This window comes from Triplophysa rosa, linkage group LG18 (assembly GCF_024868665.1).
Source record: "Triplophysa rosa linkage group LG18, Trosa_1v2, whole genome shotgun sequence".
In the NCBI taxonomy this organism is placed as follows: domain Eukaryota; kingdom Metazoa; phylum Chordata; class Actinopteri; order Cypriniformes; family Nemacheilidae; genus Triplophysa; species Triplophysa rosa.
In genome coordinates, this window is record NC_079907.1 from 9699122 (window position 1) to 9716770 (window position 17649).

At 37.1% G+C, this 17649-nt stretch overlaps 3 protein-coding genes across 5 annotated transcripts in view; 1 reads left to right on the plus strand and 2 right to left on the minus strand.

Moving 5' to 3' along the window:
* Positions 1-2698, plus strand: part of acsf2 (acyl-CoA synthetase family member 2) — a 17725-nt gene extending 15027 nt beyond the window's left edge. The window contains exons 12-16 of the mRNA XM_057357933.1: positions 1-87; positions 165-306; positions 397-507; positions 606-674; positions 963-2698. The exon at positions 1-87 is cut by the window's left edge and continues 65 nt beyond it. Coding sequence (XP_057213916.1) covers positions 1-87; positions 165-306; positions 397-507; positions 606-674; positions 963-1013 — 460 coding nt within the window. The 3' untranslated portion in view covers positions 1014-2698. The remainder of the gene's footprint in view (positions 88-164; positions 307-396; positions 508-605; positions 675-962) is intronic.
* A 180-nt stretch (positions 2699-2878) lies between these two features.
* Positions 2879-4520, minus strand: armc7 (armadillo repeat containing 7). The gene is made up of 4 exons (XM_057357938.1): positions 4440-4520; positions 3872-3984; positions 3557-3700; positions 2879-3228 (listed from the first exon to the last, which is right to left on the minus strand). Exons 2-4 carry the CDS (start codon positions 3957-3959, stop codon positions 2882-2884), a joined length of 579 nt encoding a protein of 192 aa, XP_057213921.1. The 5' UTR covers positions 3960-3984; positions 4440-4520; the 3' UTR covers positions 2879-2881.
* A 1395-nt stretch (positions 4521-5915) lies between these two features.
* Positions 5916-16428, minus strand: ndel1a (nudE neurodevelopment protein 1-like 1a). 3 transcript variants are annotated; one of them, XM_057357937.1, is made up of 10 exons: positions 16319-16428; positions 14354-14450; positions 10968-11121; positions 10749-10897; positions 10303-10439; positions 9900-10073; positions 9719-9810; positions 9338-9486; positions 9114-9148; positions 5916-6932 (listed from the first exon to the last, which is right to left on the minus strand). In XM_057357937.1, the coding sequence occupies exons 2-10, from the start codon at positions 14437-14439 to the stop codon at positions 6922-6924; spliced, it is 987 nt and encodes a 328-aa protein (XP_057213920.1). In that variant the 5' UTR covers positions 14440-14450; positions 16319-16428; the 3' UTR covers positions 5916-6921. The 3 variants fall into 3 exon arrangements, with proteins under 3 accessions (XP_057213920.1, XP_057213918.1, XP_057213919.1); XM_057357935.1 differs by lacking the exon at positions 9114-9148; XM_057357936.1 differs by lacking the exons at positions 9114-9148; positions 14354-14450; positions 16319-16428 and adding an exon at positions 12965-14260.
* Between the last annotated feature and the right edge of the window lie 1221 nt (positions 16429-17649).

Consider the following 17649-nt stretch of genomic DNA (forward strand, 5'->3'; position numbering starts at 1 on the left):
CCGGGGGTACTGCGTGATGCTGGAATACTGGCAAGATGAGGAAAAAACCCGGGATTGCATCACAAAAGACCGCTGGTACAAGACGGGGTAAGTACATGCGATATTCCCTTCAGTGTCTACATGAATGTTTTCATCAAGTTAAGTTTGTTATGCCATCCATGCAGTGACATTGCAACTTTGGACAAGTTTGGATACTGCAGAATCGAAGGACGCATCAAGGACATGATCATCCGAGGAGGAGAGAACGTCTACCCTGCTGAGATCGAACAATTTTTACACACACACCCTAAAGTTCAAGAAGCACAGGTTGGAATGTTAACAAGACACATTATACGGTAACGCCATTATTTCTAATGCACATCAAAAGCAGCGATGCCTCTGCGTTTGTCCACACAGGTGATTGGAGTGAAAGATGAGCGAATGGGAGAGGAGGTTTGTGCTTGTATTAAACTAAAAGCTGATCTGGAATGCACTGCGGAGGAGATCAGAGAATACTGCAAGGGAAAGGTCAGAACCATATGTGTCTGAAGTGTGCTTTCTGTTAGCCGCCACGGGTATACAACTGCAAAGTCACGTGCCATTGAACTATTACTGTTTTTTTTCAGATTGCTCATTATAAGGTGCCACGCTATATAACTTTTGTTCAGGGATATCCTCTGACTGTCACAGGAAAGGTAAGTGAACATTTTACAGCTTATTTAGACCATAGAAAGTTTGGGCACATCATATAAAATATGAAGAAAATGTAAAAACTGTGTTTATTTGGGCCGACTCGCATCAGACTCCAGACAGAAGAATTTTAAGCAGTTTCCCTGTCTGCGTGAAACCCACTAAAGTGGTCTCAGGCAAATAAAGACCGGGGCCTTATAGCTACTACAACACCTTTGCTTTTAAAGGCTTGTGGTTGGCTGTTGACAGATTGAACCGTTTAATAGCACTGACGCTGTTACTCTTATTCCTAGATCCAGAAGAACAAACTGAGAGAACAGACCGAAAAACTGCTGGGACTGTGAATTGAAAAGCACACCTGTGATAGCTTTTAGACCCGCCAACAGGAAGATATCAACTTATGGGCATTTTGAATTACCCAGTACATACTCATTTTGTTTTATAAACCTTTTTTATAATTCAAATACTCACATTTTAAATGTTAAACATGTACCTTCTTAAAATTCTTTATATTTTTTGTGAATTGTATTTGACAAATGGTACTTAATCATGTAAACCAAAGATAACATGAAACCATTGTCTGTTTACAACCTAAACTTTGGTTGTTTCAGTATGCAAAGTATGCATGGTCTGTTATTACTGTATATCTCTTTTATATAGGGCTGGGCAAAAAAGACGATTCATCGTTTTTTAAACGGATCAATTCAATATCGATTCTCAAAAGCTGTGAATCGATTTTTTTCCTTCATATTTACGCAAGCACTGAACATTCATTTGTTAATGTTATTATAATAATGTTATAATGTTACTTTAACTACTATCCCACTAGATGTCACTTTTCTTTTTACAACGGGTGGATGTTACAACAGGGAATATCCTTCATTCATTGCTTAATTAACATGGAATCCTGGTGTGTTGTCGAAATTAACATCACCTTCCTATAAAGGCAGAGGTTCACATGATTGCAGCCTCTACTTACAGCTATTTTTGTGAAATTTTGTTTGTTATACTGCATCTTAAATTTAAAATTTCAATATTAAAAGTAACTATAAGTTTCAATATACCCAAGTGTTTTAAAGTTTAATATACAGCTTTGTGGCTCTTCATTTTATTTTTTAATTCACCATTGTCCAGAAATATATATAGGATTTGTATTAAATCTATACCCAGATAGCAAGCAACCATTGAATCAATTTTAAAATTTTGTTAATTTGTCAATGTTAATTGCGTTGAATCAATATAACTTTTGCACCTAGGCTGTCTGATACCTCTAGTGCTCTCCATTGGCCACCAGCACTAGTGTTCTTAAAGCAGCTTCGGAGTTAAAAACATACCAGAAAGAGTGGGATTGAACAGCATTGGCCAAACATGAACCTCATATTACCGGTTTGAATTATGTCTCTAAAATAAAAGTCTTAAAGCACAAATCATTTTTTTCTAGGTAGTTACACTTTTAACTTCTCTGCGTGTGATCTCAGGTGTTCTTTGCCTGTTTCCTTTTTGGCTTGTGATGTGAACATTTTTCTAAGAAAAAAGTCTGAATGATGCTGGTATTGAGACCATATGGAGCGAGGTCCTCTTTCAGTATTTTAATGTGTCTGCTGGAAAGTCATGACTGCTTTGGTTTGTACTAACACATAGCTTTGTGAGGATCATTCAGGGTAAGGGACCAATGTGCCAGAAATTATTTTTAAATTTCCTTGCAACTAATCATAGTGCCATCTTTCATTGACTGGATGCTTCTTAGCATGTGTTTAATTGCCTGGGAAATATTTTTTTTAATGAAAAATGCCCTCATTGCCTCCAGTAAAATGATCAACAAATTTGGATATAACAATTAAAATCTTTTGAGTAACTGAATTCTTGACATGTGAAAAGTGGAATTCTTACAATGCATGTGTTAAAAGTCTCCCCCATGTGTCTATTTTTAGTATAACAACGCATGCATCTTTTGCACTCAAGAATTTTAAGAAATAAAAAAAAAGTTTTAAATGAAGACAAACTTTTCATATCTCATTGATGATGTCTGAAGATACTAAGATGTGTACATTTCTCAATATCAAATATGTATATTTCTCCGTAGAATCATTTTTCAAATAATCTTAAATGACATCAGACATACAATACCAGCACTCTTAATGCTAAGTTAACTCGTAACTTAGCATTTAAACCTTTACAAATTTTTCAGTAACGATACAATGCAGTATTGTATTCAGTCTTTTGGAAGTGGAATGCCCACAGCTGATTGGCTCTGTCCCTGCATTGCCTCCTGGGCTTTGTGTACTTGTTCTTGAGTGCAGTAGTCCTGCAGGAAAACTGAAGCCATGTTCTTGAGACGTGGGTTCTGTGTGAGAGAGAAACGCAGCATGCAATGCACCACCGAGCTGTCTGTGGTCTCAGAACGCGAAGAGGCCGTGGTGAGGTTCATTAATGTCGTGATGGCAGAAAGAACCGTCTCGTCTCGGTTACTTGACAAGCAGGCTATCACTAACGGAACACCACCGCTTTGTAGGATCTGATCCCGACACTCCCGGTCCATACTCATGTTACACAAGCCACCTGTAGATTATAGATCAGTACATTTATTTCTAAAATGCTTTTTAAAATTTTGGACAGTTCCAAAGCACATGTACAGTAAATATATATACCTAAATGATTAAATATATAGAAATATATAGAATGGAATATATGGCTTCACAAATTTTTTAATAATGAAAATGTACATAAACTAACCAAAAATAATTGCAAGTCTTTAACTTTAGTTAAACACCATATTACAGTGTTTATACTAATTCTTACTATACAGTACACACATTCTGTATAATCCTTTTTAAATACACAAAGAACTTATCTATAACAGAGTCTGATTTCAACATTACAAACTTACCAATTCCAAACTCTATAAAGTTCTCATTTTCTTCTGTCAGCATGTCCATGAAGAGCTCTGTGACCTGGAGAATTTGTAGGGCTTCCATGTTGGATGGATCGTAGGCAAAGTTGGCCAAGTTTGCCAGCACTTGCTCTTTAGCCTCTACAAAAAAAGAGAGATTATTTTAAGATGAGCAAATGTTTTAATTCAAAAGTCAGCTGTATAACTTGTGTACTGACTATATTCTGTCAAATGAAGGAAAGTAGATGCAGATGCAAACTACTTTAAGCACAGATGTGGTCAAAATGCTTTCCATCCATTCCATTGACATACCCTCACTGTCGGTGTCCTGAAACTCTGTAACCAGCCCCTGCAGATACTCGAACCTGTCAGAGGCAGAGAATCGATTCTTTCCTGCCATCGCCGATAAATCAGGGGTTCAACACCTTGAGATAGACAGGCATAGCTTTTATATTATGATTCTTATAGTCCTACAGTGTAAAACTAGTTTACGTTAAGAATCACACCGCAATTTTATTGAAACCATCAGCGGTTCATTACAAAAATCCCTTTATGTTGTGTGTTTTGGGTCTTATTCCAGTAGGATTGAATGGCTTCCTATCTGCCACATAACATCCCACCAGTACACACCCACAGAGACTATTGCAGTTTCGATTAAAACAAATCAAATTCTCATAAAAGTCTTTAAAACCATTATAATGTCTGTGATAGCTTCTTTTTTATTATCATTATTATTTTAACCAGTGAACTATGCCAGAATTAAACATTAAGGATGGGTAAAAACGGACTTGCAAGTGCATAAAAATGCTAATAAAAATGTAATTTGTGCTCAAAAAGCCTTCATAAACACTGTAAATAAAGCTGTGTCGTGGAAATCTACCTGATCAAAATTGTGTAAAGTTCCCATCGCTGATGCAGATTACAGCGGTTGTCTGTTGCTACACTACACGGCTCTGGTCCGTCAGTAAATACGTCCCACTAAAGTTCCTATTAAAAGGTTCCACCCTCATGAATCTGTTTATCGATAAAAATTCAAAACATTAAGTAATTCTGGACAAATAACTATTCAACTATGAACCTACTTTATCTGGCAATACAAGAATAGTAAGTGATGCTCATACATAATTTGTTAAATCACGCGCGGGTCGTCACCGGAAGTTAAGCAGTGATTATGTGCAGTTCATTTTATTCCGTGTCCAAATCAAGAGTTACAGTAGTTTGGAGGCTTATTTTTCTGCGAAGATAACACAGAAACTATAAACTTTGATATATCATGATGAAACAGTCCAAACTATCTGCTGGAAAGCGTCTTACAAAACCGATTCTTTTTGGGACACTGCTCGTAGGTTTGGCCACGGCGTTTCTCAACAGGTGAGGAGATCACACCCCCTTTGACATTGACACTGCACATGTCAGCAAGCTTGTAGATTATGGAAAAATACATATGGTGTGTATTGAGAACACACATGCTAAGTATTATGCATGCTGCACGGGCATATGCTATTATGGACACATGTAAAGGTTTAGAACAGGATGCGCCTGCTGCTTCAACGCCTGTCTGTCATTTTCACGTAACATTATAACCCCATATATAGAGAGAGATGGATAAATATGAAAAACCACAATTACATTTTCTGTGACGTTATCATTGTATAATCCTTGTATGTCCTGAAATGCACAACGTTATAAAGACCAAAAATCCGAGGCTGAATTTACTACCAAGTAGTTTCAATGGACACTAATGAAATATGTGAGGTAGAAGAATTGCAAAGTGTAATGAAAATACGAAGCGTAACGAAAAAGCCTTTATAAAACTGATAACAAGACCACTGTTGTGATTTTGAACATCATGTTTCTGTATTGTGCATTAAGGCATATGTTCATGGAGGATGTGGCAGACTTCAGGGAGTTGGAGAGGTCCCGTAATGAGGCCAAACGTCTTGAAGTGCTGGAAAGGAGGCAAAGACAAATGGATGAACTTGTAAAGAAGAGTGGAGGAGGTAGCTGAGACTTCTTCACTGCTGTCTGAATGGACTGCTGCGAGAACCTAATGCTCAAGAAGCAAACATGGGACATTTTTGCCAATAAGGTTTTTTGAAGTGTTGATTGTTCTGTTATTGCTGTTTGAATGATTTTACAGGTTGTCTGTCCAATCATTGCGAGCATCAATGAGAAAGTAGGGAATAGCAAGATTTCAAGAATATTCACAGGGTGTTGTTGAGACCTGCTTGGAAGGTCATAAAAATCTGGATACATGTAAATGAATGATTTGTTGTACTATTCAAGAAGTATTAAAGCCTTATTACATACAAAAACATTTGAACACAATACAGTTATTACAGTAGGAGTCTTGAAGTGTAACTGAGAACACAACCATTTATTTGAGCTCACAAAATAACAAAGTGCACCTGGAACACATTGCACTATTCAAACCAAACTGATTAGGATTTGTCATTTATCACCAGGAAAAGTCTATAAAAATGAAGGTGTGCACATTTGAATTAAAATACTATGGGGCTGGGAAACCAACCTGAGTGTCATATTAGTCAGTCGATTGTCAGTATTACCAGTACAATGTTTAAACCTGCTGTATCCTCATTCCTGTCCAAATCCTACTTTGTCACACTTGCACCAGGTCAAATGTTTAAAAGGACGAAACACAGGAAGATCACCCATGTGAGGCACACATTAAAGACTCTAAACTGACCTTGTGAGTCAAGATTAAGACACAAGGATTATATGGAAACCAGTTACCGGCACATGTACGGTAAGTGCATATTAAAGTCTAATCTTCCAATTTACACATTCATTTTCTTTCCATATCAATATACAGTATATTATATATATATATGTATATCAGATCCACCTTCTTACACAAACACATATAATGTGCAAACGAATATTAGTTCCCTTTAAGCAGATTCCACAAATATTGCCATCTATAACAACATAGCAATAAATACACTGGAACGTGGTAAAAGACATTTGAAAAGAACAGAAAGAACGTAACTAAATATGTACATATAAGTTCATATCTTTACAAACAGCAACCATAAATATATTAGATGTTGATATACACTATTATTTTAGGAACTATTAACAATTACTCGACTAAAGTGTAGAACACTCCAACAGAGAGAAAAATCATTAGGTGCTGCTACTAACCCCGTTGGAACCCACTGTAATCTGAATCCAGAAAGACAGCATCAGTAGTTTATTAAAATTAATTGGTATATTGCTGTATAGTAGTTCTTTGTTGTGTATTTGAGGGTCTGAAGGTCACACGCTGAGCACAAAGCTTGACGAAGAGTTGGAGCGTGGAGGGGCGGTGATGTTCGTCACGGAACCAGGGTCCAAACCATTCACTGTCCTGCTGTGCTCAGAGAAACATACGACTCTGGTTAGAAGCTTTACAGAGGGTATTTGAACTCTTAGCTTTACATTATAAGCCAATACAGAAGGTCCCAAAGGTCCACTCATGCAGCTGTTAAGATTGTAGTATTTCTTTTCAGACTAACAGAATTAAAATGCTGAGAGTACTAAAACTAGACGGCATGGACAGCATTTGCACATGAACCTGAAAAATAAAAAAGGTTTTTCCCAAACCAAATGCAGGGTTAAAACATGTAGCAAAGCTCACACCCGAAATTAGAGGAAACTGGTCAGACAGGCTAGCAGAACAGACTCGACACTGAAACTTTAGACTTTTTAGGCATATGGCCTTCAAGAGCCGATTTCACAGACCACTCAATACTGCCCCAGAGACACAAACACTCTCCTGTCTATCCCTACAAAGGTAATCTGATGACTCCCATCAGCAAAACACTTCCTGGAAGCACACACACAGCTAAGGACAGCAAACATTTATACTTCACCAAAACAAAATCAGATCACTAACGCCTACTTTCTATTACAAAATGTACAAATAGATGATATTGTGCTTATTCTACTGTTATTCTTCCCTGGCTTCGGGTTTGAACTCTGTCTGTGTTACAGTATATACAGTAGCTCTTATATAGCACTGGTGAGTCTTACACAGCAGAAACACAACCCCTGGATGTTCTCATCATAACCTTTACCATCTCCTGATACTCAAGATGCAGGACACACTGACTCAGCACTGCGGTGGAGAACTGCGTTACACTGCGGTTCAGTTGTAGATGCTTCATAGAGCCAGTCCTTCTGATGATAATGCTTAATAGACATAAATAAACAATCTAGACCTGATCCAATAGACATGTGCATGTTTTGGAGATGTTTATCTGTCTTCTTAAAGTTATCTATAAACATGCTTAAAGTCAACAGGAAATTGACTTTAGTAATGTGTTCTTAGTCTTATCGTAGAGGATTCACTGAAAGATGTTATTCCAAAGAATTAAATGTTTGTCATTTATGTGGTCCTCAATCAAAATGCAATTAGTTAACAGTTAAGTTGACATTATACAATTTTCTGTATCAACATTTGAAAAATTGGGACAGGGTTACAGTAAGCTGTGCTGGTCCATACTGGACAGCCACAGAAAAAATGAAGAGGCCACTCCCAATTTACATTCAAATCAGCATTTCTAGATGTATTGTGGCGAATCCAGACCAGTGTCTGTTAAAATTCAACAAAATCAAACCTCAGGAGTGACATAGTCATCCGACACCGATGTAAAAGACTGATAGGATGACAAGGCACATGAAAACTGTGATAAAAATATATCGGGTATCACATAATTTTTTGCTTCCTAGATACATGTACAAATATGACTGTTTTATTGCTTAAAAGTGAACATGAACTTGTTTTCTTTGCAGTACTTGGGGTTTAAAAAAAAGCAGATTTTCTGTTATTTTCATTTTCTGCAAATTGAAACAATATTTCTATTTGAAATGTGGGGAAAATATTGTTAGTAGTTCATAGAATGAAACAAAACGTTTTACCTAAACACATACCAATAAACAGTAAATTCAGAAAAACTGAAAATAATTTTGAGATAGGTCTCTTAATTTTTTCTGTGGCTGCACATTATCATTTTTTTCCCAACTAACCATCCCATTTCAACTCGGAATTACATATCGGTGGATTACATAAAACAAACATTACAGCAATCAAAAAGGATGTGAGTGCCATTTCATGTTGACTTTAGAAAGGAAAATGAATGATCATTGCTAGGACAGTCCTACAGAACCCTGTAAATCAATGAATACTAACAGACTGATGAAGAGAAACTATCTCAGCTCAGCACTCAAGGTCAACTCCATACGTTTGTGGAATGTTTTTTCAAGTGCCTTGCGAGTTTTGAGTCGTCAGCTATGATCATTATAGAGCAAGACAGCATTGTTTCAATGTTTTTTGGAGATCTACAGCTGTTAACTCAAAACATCAGACCTCTGTTTTGTTAAAAACATTGAACACATTTAAACAAACATTTGGAGTGCACCTCTGTATACAGTAAGATTTAAGCCACAACCAAGATGTTAGTGGAGATGATATGATCTTAAAAGTCATACATGGGGGTTATTAACTGGCATGCATGGACCCCCAAACAAAACTACTACACAGATCATTTACCCAGAAGCAATGCCGGGAAAATGACCCTCTCTCTTCTGCGGAGAGAAATACACAGAAGTCTCAGAAGAAGATCTGATAGAAGTGTACTGTATCTCCAATAATATGTGAATTAAAACTAAATATTACACATTACATAAAGCAGTTCATATTAAACCAACATATTCATATGGACATCTAATGTTTTATTGAGTGGTTTCCCTGAAGTGTGGCAATGGCAGACTCACGCTTTATCGTAGTAGGATGTGTGAAGCGAGTGAGAGTAATTTCCCATCTCTCCATTAATCACATTGCCGTTGACATTCGTGACATAGTTTTTCCTGGCTGCCTGCTCCTTGGCAAAGTTTCTACAAGCTGCGAGTTTTGACTCCAATGCCTAAGAAACACAACAACCACATACTTAATCCATTTACGCAAACAAAACCAAGTTGTTCCAAATCTGTATAAATTTCTTTGTTCTGATGAACGCAGAGAAAGATATTTGGAAGAATGCTTGAAACCAAACAGTTCTTGGCCACCATTGACCGTCCAGGAAAACTTGCCTTGCCTAAATGTTGACAGATTTTTTATTTTTGTGTGAACTGTCCATTTATACTGTATCTACTCACCCCAACTTTGCGCAGTAAATCACTGACAATATTGAGGGCTGATATTCTAGCAGATGGAGTGAGGGCTGAACTGGTGCTGCTGGTGACCAGAACTGCAGAGAAGAATCACATCAATTGTGCAAACTTGCTTGACCTCGTAAAACGTTCAGAGAGAGAGAGATTGAAAGGTCTAGCTGTTTACCAGTCTGGTTGGAGAAAGCATTGTCTAGGTTCTTGCTAAGAGGCGTAGCAGGCAGGGAGAGAGAGGCTTGGACGGCCGAGTCTGTTTTATCGTTGTCAGGAGTTGGAGAGCTGGGAGCGGACATCCTTGTCATCTCCGGCTGCCTTTCTCGCACCGCAAGCTCTTGCCGCAGGTCTACACAGACGCGCGTCTTTGTTTAGATACATTGTGACTATCGCTTATCAACTATATACTATATATGACTTTATTCCACAAGCAGCTCAGCAAACAGGAAAGCTTTTTCAGTGACAGAACAGGACCAAACATGTCTGTGAACATCATGTGAGCACCTAAGCCATGAAGCAGCAGTTTCTGTATTCACACATTTGCAAACAGATTTCATAGAGGAAAGGGAAAAAAACACCTCTGGCTTCATCTTTTAGTCTCTGTACAGACACAAGGAGAGACTCCTTCTCATCCAGTTCACTTTCCAGGAACGCGTTCCTCTCTATGGCCTGATTCAGCCTCTGCTCGAAATCCTCCAGAGACGTAATTGTGGCTCTGCAGTAACAGACCATAAGAGACACAGAATCATTTGTGAGAACAAAGAAACCACAAGACAGAATACATACTGTATAATCAAATAGACCCCATTTCCTTTATTATTAAATAACCCCCGGTGTCAAAAATGGCATCAACCAATTACATCAATGCAAAAGCCTTAACAATCCAATCAGACGCAGAGGATTTTTATTTGCGTTTTCTTTTGAGTGATATTTCATATCGTCTTTGCAGACTAGAGCTTTGTTACACTTTCATGTTCTGGGTAGAGTAAAATGTGTGGAAAAGGGTAAGATGACGTCCTCTGACCTCTTAGCTCTCTCCAGGTCATCATTGGCCTGCTCCAGCTCTCTGACATATTTGTGCAGCTGTTCTTTAATGCCTCGAGTCTGACTGAGGTCATCCTCCAGCATGGAGATCTGCTTATAGCTCTGGGAATAATGCTGCTCCAGCTTCTCCTACAACACACAGACAGCAATGTGTAAAAAGCAGAAGATCAGGAATATTGTTCAGCTCACGTGCTCGTACCCTGAGCGACTCGAGCTCGTGGTGCATTCTTTCGTTGTCTGACTGCAGGTCTCTGATGCGATTCTCAGCTTGGCCCAGTTGTGTCTCCAGCTCGGCCTCCAGCTCTCTGCTCCCTTCCTGGAACTCCAGCAACTCCTCCTGTGCTTCCTTATAACTGGACACAACACACACGTACCAGGATAAACCGAAACACACGAAAAGCGGCTTGTTCTCTACTTTGAAAAATGGGTTTAAAGCAGAGTAAAATGACTACTGACCCATTGTTTATGGTTTTTTCCCTCTAGCAAATCAGTAAATTAAAAATATACTACTTAACTACATCAGTGCTTCTTAGATTTACTATAAAATATGTGCTTTTTGTTAATGGTGGATGATCCTAGAAATCACGTGCAACAGTAAACGGTACATGAGAGCTCTCGCCTGCCCCACAGACTTAAAATAACTTGACAAAAATAAACAAAGATGGCATCCATTACCTACAGACCGTGTAATGTAATGAATGCTTTCAGTACAGGATATGCTGAAGACACACAATCACACACACAGATAAGAGGTCAAACACAACAACACACATTCGTCATTTCCCATCGAGAAAAAAATAATCTCAAAAATGTACTCCGCAAAATGTCGGTTCTGATGTCACACAGAGAATATTTTCAATGGATTAATGTACGGCTATTCATGCTGCCAAAACCTCAGATAACTCATTGATAATCGTATTTATTTATAACCTCAGTTTTGTTTACAGTTCACTGGTGTCCAAACGCTGTCTGTTGCCCTCTTTATGCACACCACCCAGCATTATGGCATTGGAAGCATCTAAAAATGGCAACGTTTCCCCTTTTTAAGTGGACATAAAACCTCAAAATATCTTCTCATATACAGGTTTTGAACAACGTGAGGGTGAATAAATGACGATAGAATATTTTTTGGGAGCTGATGCATACTAAATAAGGAGCAGTGTTAATGTGTTAATGCTAATGTTTTGTTTAGATTAGGGATCCCTTGGAGCCGTAAAATCCTCATCGTGATTAATTGTTTTCTCGCGTAACTAGGCGTAACCTTCAGATTGTTTATCACAAAGTTGGGTGTGTATGCATGTGTACATTTCCACATTGATGTTACAAGCTACCTGATTCTGCCAATGATCTGAATGCCTTTACACAAACCAGGCAGGTCCAAAACCTTTGATCGAGAAATGCTTTTAGTCTTTCAGTCCTAATCCACACTCAGTTTTGTGTAATCTTTTCATACTACATCATCATTGAGAGCTTTTCAGGGGAAACAGAGCAGCGTGGGTCTGTATTCCCGTCACAATGGATAAACCCACCTAAGGAAATTCCCACTGTGGTGGATTACATAAAACAAACAGGTGACGGAAAGAAAAGCTTTGACTGGCAGATTAAGAACACTTCATAACATACAGGAATTGTTGTGACACAGCTCTTGTAATGTAAAAGAACAGGTTGCATTGGTTTTATTCCCAGCATTCACTGGTGTTGATTCAAGGGATGCAAATGTTCTAGGGCTGTCAAACGATTAATCGCATCCAGAAGAAAATTTTGTGTTTACATCATATATGTCTGTGTACTGTGCATTTTAATTTTGTACACGCATACATGTGTACATACTGTATTTAGAAAATAGTTACGTGTATTTATTAATATTTACAAAAAAATATATAATAATACATAATTGTTTATTAATTTTCATATTTTTCTTGAATATATGCATTAATGTGTTTGTTTTTATAAATACTAAGGGATATATCGCAATTCACACGAATTATACCTGTCTAAGGCAATTCGGAAATCGTAAAGGCTTCGATTCTGTATTTTATGCACACCTCTTCCGTGAACTACGGCTCTTTGATCAGTAAGAAGTAAGATACTGCTCGATCTAAAATCACTACGAGATTGAGTCGTTTATAACGTGCATTTGAAAAAGCAACACTTGTCAAACATCATCATTATTAATATACTTTATCATGAAAATACCTCAAAAGGTTTGAAGAACAGCGATAGAATATGACCATTGGCATTTCCTGGAACTATGGCTGCGTCCAAATACCTCCACTTGCGGTCTTGACCACTTGAGAGCACGTGCACGCGACATGAAGTAAGATCACAAGTCTGTCCAATGTCTTAGAAACGCCAAAGTGCAGTGCCCTTACAAACACACTAAACCCACACTATATTGAAAACCGCTTCCGAGCGGTATTCAGGGGTAAGTGTCTCCCATCATGCATCACGTTCTGGATATATCGTAACATTTTTGCTAGGGTCTCGCGAGATGTTTCGGAAAGCTTTCCAGTGTAAGTTATACAACTACTGTTTAAGGTTATCTATTTATTCTACGTTTGGCTAACATGTGTTTTTCTTTTGTTTTTGCTTTTTTTGGGTACAGCTGCTTTGATACGATACAAATAAAGCACTATAAAAATAAATCTGACTTGACTATATAATTAGATATTACATATCATTTCGTAGTAAAACGTAGCGTTACACATTTTATTGGGGAAAATCCAGAGTATTTTGTAAAACTGGTTTTTATCACATAATTAGAAACACCACATTAATTAACGTTACTGTATATGTTTGTACTTGCTAAGTGTGCTTATCGGCCGTCGAAACAGTACGTTCTATATAGTATGAGTGAGGAATACATTTCGGACATACTATGTCCGCCATGTTTTATGGTCATGTGACTCGTATGCTCTTTGACCTATGACGTATTAACAACAACCTACACGTGAGAGTTGATAGTCACGAGAAATTAATTTATTGGCGCTTACATTAAAAACAGACGTCCGCCTTAAAGTTTAGCGCTATATTTATTTCATTTACTTTTGAAATTTGACCGTTGCTCAGCTCCCGTGGCATCATGTGATAGAGAAGTGTCCATCCGATCCTCACTCACGAATCTCGGCGGAAGTAGTAGACCATCCGGGTATTTCTCACCTACTGTTTTTTTCGCATACTGAAGTTTCGGACATACTATTCATGACTCATACTCATTTTCACCTACTATATAGTATGGAAGTAGGGGATTTCGGACGCAACCTATGCGAGTAAATAAACTTCTTCTGTGTCCCGTATTTGGAGTTTCTGCGCGAGAGCGCCCCCTGGCTTTCGGATGTGGTGGCGTTTAACCGTAATTCATTGAGAAACTGAGCATAAGAATTGCACGATATATCGTCCCAGCCCACACAGACATATTTATGTACACACAAACTTTTATTCTGGTTGCGATTAATCGTTTGACAGCCTTAAAATGTTCATTAGAAAGAGTTTGTGAATAGTGCTGGGTGAGGACAACATGAAAGAAACCTATCAGGTATCAGACCACAAAACCTGAGCTGAGTGTGTGCTCAGTGTTTCTCTTACCTTTTCTTGTACTTGAGTGAAAGAGCCTTCCAGAAGTCAATTTCCTCGTCTTTGGAGGCGAATTTTGGCATCACATTTGCATCCATGACAGATACACCTGAGAGAAGAAAATATATTTGTGAGTAGACCATGAAACGAACTTTAGTGAGGGGAACTGATAAAAATATAGGACAGTGATTTCACATGAGATGTCTTGTTTATGACCCAACATAGCAAAAACACAAACATTTCCTTCAAAAAGGGAAATCAAGTTTGATTCCTGATGTCTAAAATCTAATTTCATCAGATGGCCAGTTTTTATATTGTGGTTGGGAAAAACCCTTTCTATGCACATTGAAAGTAAAACCATGTCTAATGTAATCTAAGCATAGTTTTCACAGAATTCACTCTTATGATTTTCTAGAAATATCAATTGTTTTTTGGATCAGTGTGCACCTCACTTAACTTCTGGACTGGCCTTAGCTGATCCATCCTAAATAATCAATCGGACTGTGTGCAGACTGACCCAGCCCTTGATAAGCTGTACAGTATGTACCCACAGCAGGGCACAAACACATGATCATTGTGCCCTGTGGTTACAGGACACGGTCACGGTGCCACAGCCCATCAAACAGTACAGCTCTGAAGAGTTCTCAAAACTAAGACACTATTTAAAAGTAGACACAATGCAGCCTCTGATCTACTTTCAAAAGACATTGTGCATGTTGTGAAACAAAGGATTTGTAAAGCATGAGGGAAACTCGAATCTAAATTCACAGTCACCAGATTCCATAAGTGCCTTTGCAGTATACCCGAAAACCATACCTGTTTTTCTTTCTGTACATTTCCTTGTTTTATTCATTCTTACTCATAGTTCTCAATAAGGTTGTATAATTTCTTTAAAACAACAACTAGATTCGATTTTGTCTTCATGCACAACATGTAACCTATGCATATCCTGCAATACAAATAAAGTCTGACAAAGACAACCAACAGACAATGTAACGTCTTCAAAGCAGTTAACAGAAATGAACATCAAAAACCACCTAGTAAGGTGGAGAGACTAATGATATAACACGTTATTGTTTTCCTTTACTCTTGTCGGTCGCTTTGGATAGCTGTGTCTTCCAAATGCCTAAACAAAATTTTGTACATAATAGATTTACACCTGCTGTTGCCATGGAGCTTACAGTAGTACTGTAGTGTACATGCAGAGAATGGATAAATGAATGAAACTGACTTTAAGTAAATGCAGATGAAAACTGCTAGTTAAAATAGACTCTTTAACCTTTATATTCTAACACTTAGAAACATCACCCACAAAAATAAAATAAACATGTTTAATTTAAACTAAACCTATTGCTAAATAATATACGAATGTATGCCAACAAAAATGTACGTCTTTAAAAATGAAAATACAGCATCTTAATGGCCATGAGCCTATAAACTCTTTTAATAACCCAGTGTCTGACCTACAGCTAAACAGATCACATGCATATTTTACACACTCTTAACAACAAAAACGATAAATACATCTTATATTCTTTATCGTATCTACTTATAACACTCGTATCAAGCACCAACAACATCCAAATCACTGACACAAACACAAACTAACACTGACGCGATATAATCGCACTTATATCGCGCCTAGTAACGTTAAACCACCACCTCAGCTAACCAAGTGAGCTAACTGACGTTAGCGGGCTAACAACAACAGTGATGAAGCGTTTCGCGTGATAATGATCAAACAAATGTGTCAGAAACACACACAATTGACTATAGACTATATAACGGGAAGATATTATCTTCTGTTAGCGTAACTGAATGATATGTGGTGTTGATGATTAATCGGACCCTGCAGGGTGTTGCTGTTTCTGCTGACGTTTTCAGCAGTAACGTTAAATCTGTAAATGAGATAATCTGTGCATTTACACACAGATTTCAATTAGATTAAATGTAAGAGATGTGATGTGACAAACTCACCTGCACATTTCCAGTGTCCTTAACAGAGACAGAACTGACTGTGCTCCTAGCACAAGCCTTCAGCGTTTCAGCATCATCCTATCCTATCCTATCCTCTCTCTCTCTCTCTCTCTCTCTCTCTCTCTCGCTCTCTCTCTCTCGCTCTCTCTCTCTCGCTCTCTCTCTCTCTCTCACGCACATATAGCTTAGCACTTAAAAGACTGAATTATTTGTATACTTATTCATTTAAATGTTTATTTATAATTATTTTTTCATATTTAAAACCACTTAAATAATAAGTTAAACAATAATTACTTAAATGAATAAATAAATATTTTTAAATTGCACGTCCATTACCATCTTATTTCTAAAACAACACGAGTAACTGGAAAGTACCCAAAGTACACAACTAAATCATTATCCATTAGATATTAATTGTTTATATAAATTAGTTTATAATGTAATTATGCTAATGTCTAAAAAATGTGTAAAAAATACATATCAAACGGTAGAACTATATAAATATCTTCAATGCACATTTTAAATCGCATCTCCATTACCATTTTGATTCAAAGACAGCAAAAGTAACTGGAATACTCCCAAAGTATACAACTAAATATTTATCCATTAGATATTATAATTTATTATAATTGTAATGGATTTATTTGCATTATCGTCGTTGTCACTAAGTAGGCTAATTGTTAATTATTTCAGTGTAAATATGCAGGTGTCTGTAAAAGACAAATCAAAATATAGAATTAGATGGTTGTCATAATCTCTTCTATAATATAATATAATTTTAGACTGTAGATTTGAGATTATTATTTGTCTATCAAGTTACCTCATGGCTTTGGCAAAAAAACATTTTGGACAATACAGAATCAAACACTCTGAAGCTGTAGTGGCAAAATCACTCCAGCAGAAGTCGCCGTAATTCATTACATGTTGAAACACTTTTTGAGTTTTTTCATTACATGTATAACACTTTAATAATATAGAATTATTTTCATATGTAAACAACTTGGATAAATTCAGATATCAAGTCAGATATGTGTCGGTCAGTGTTGGGTGTAACTAGTTACTAAGTAATTAGTTACTGTAATTTAATTGCTTTTCCCTTGAAAAAGTAATGTAAGGGATTACTCTTATTTTTTCTGTAATTTAATTAGTTACTTTTGATGAAATTAAACTAAATACTTTGTGTAATATATGCGTGTGCAGTAGTGGAATTGACATCAAAATTCAAAGTCTAACTTTAAAATCTGTGCTTTAATGTATAATTCTCACATTTGTAATACTTTAGTCAGTTAATAATACTAATTTATGTAGTTTAATATTATTTATTTGAATGA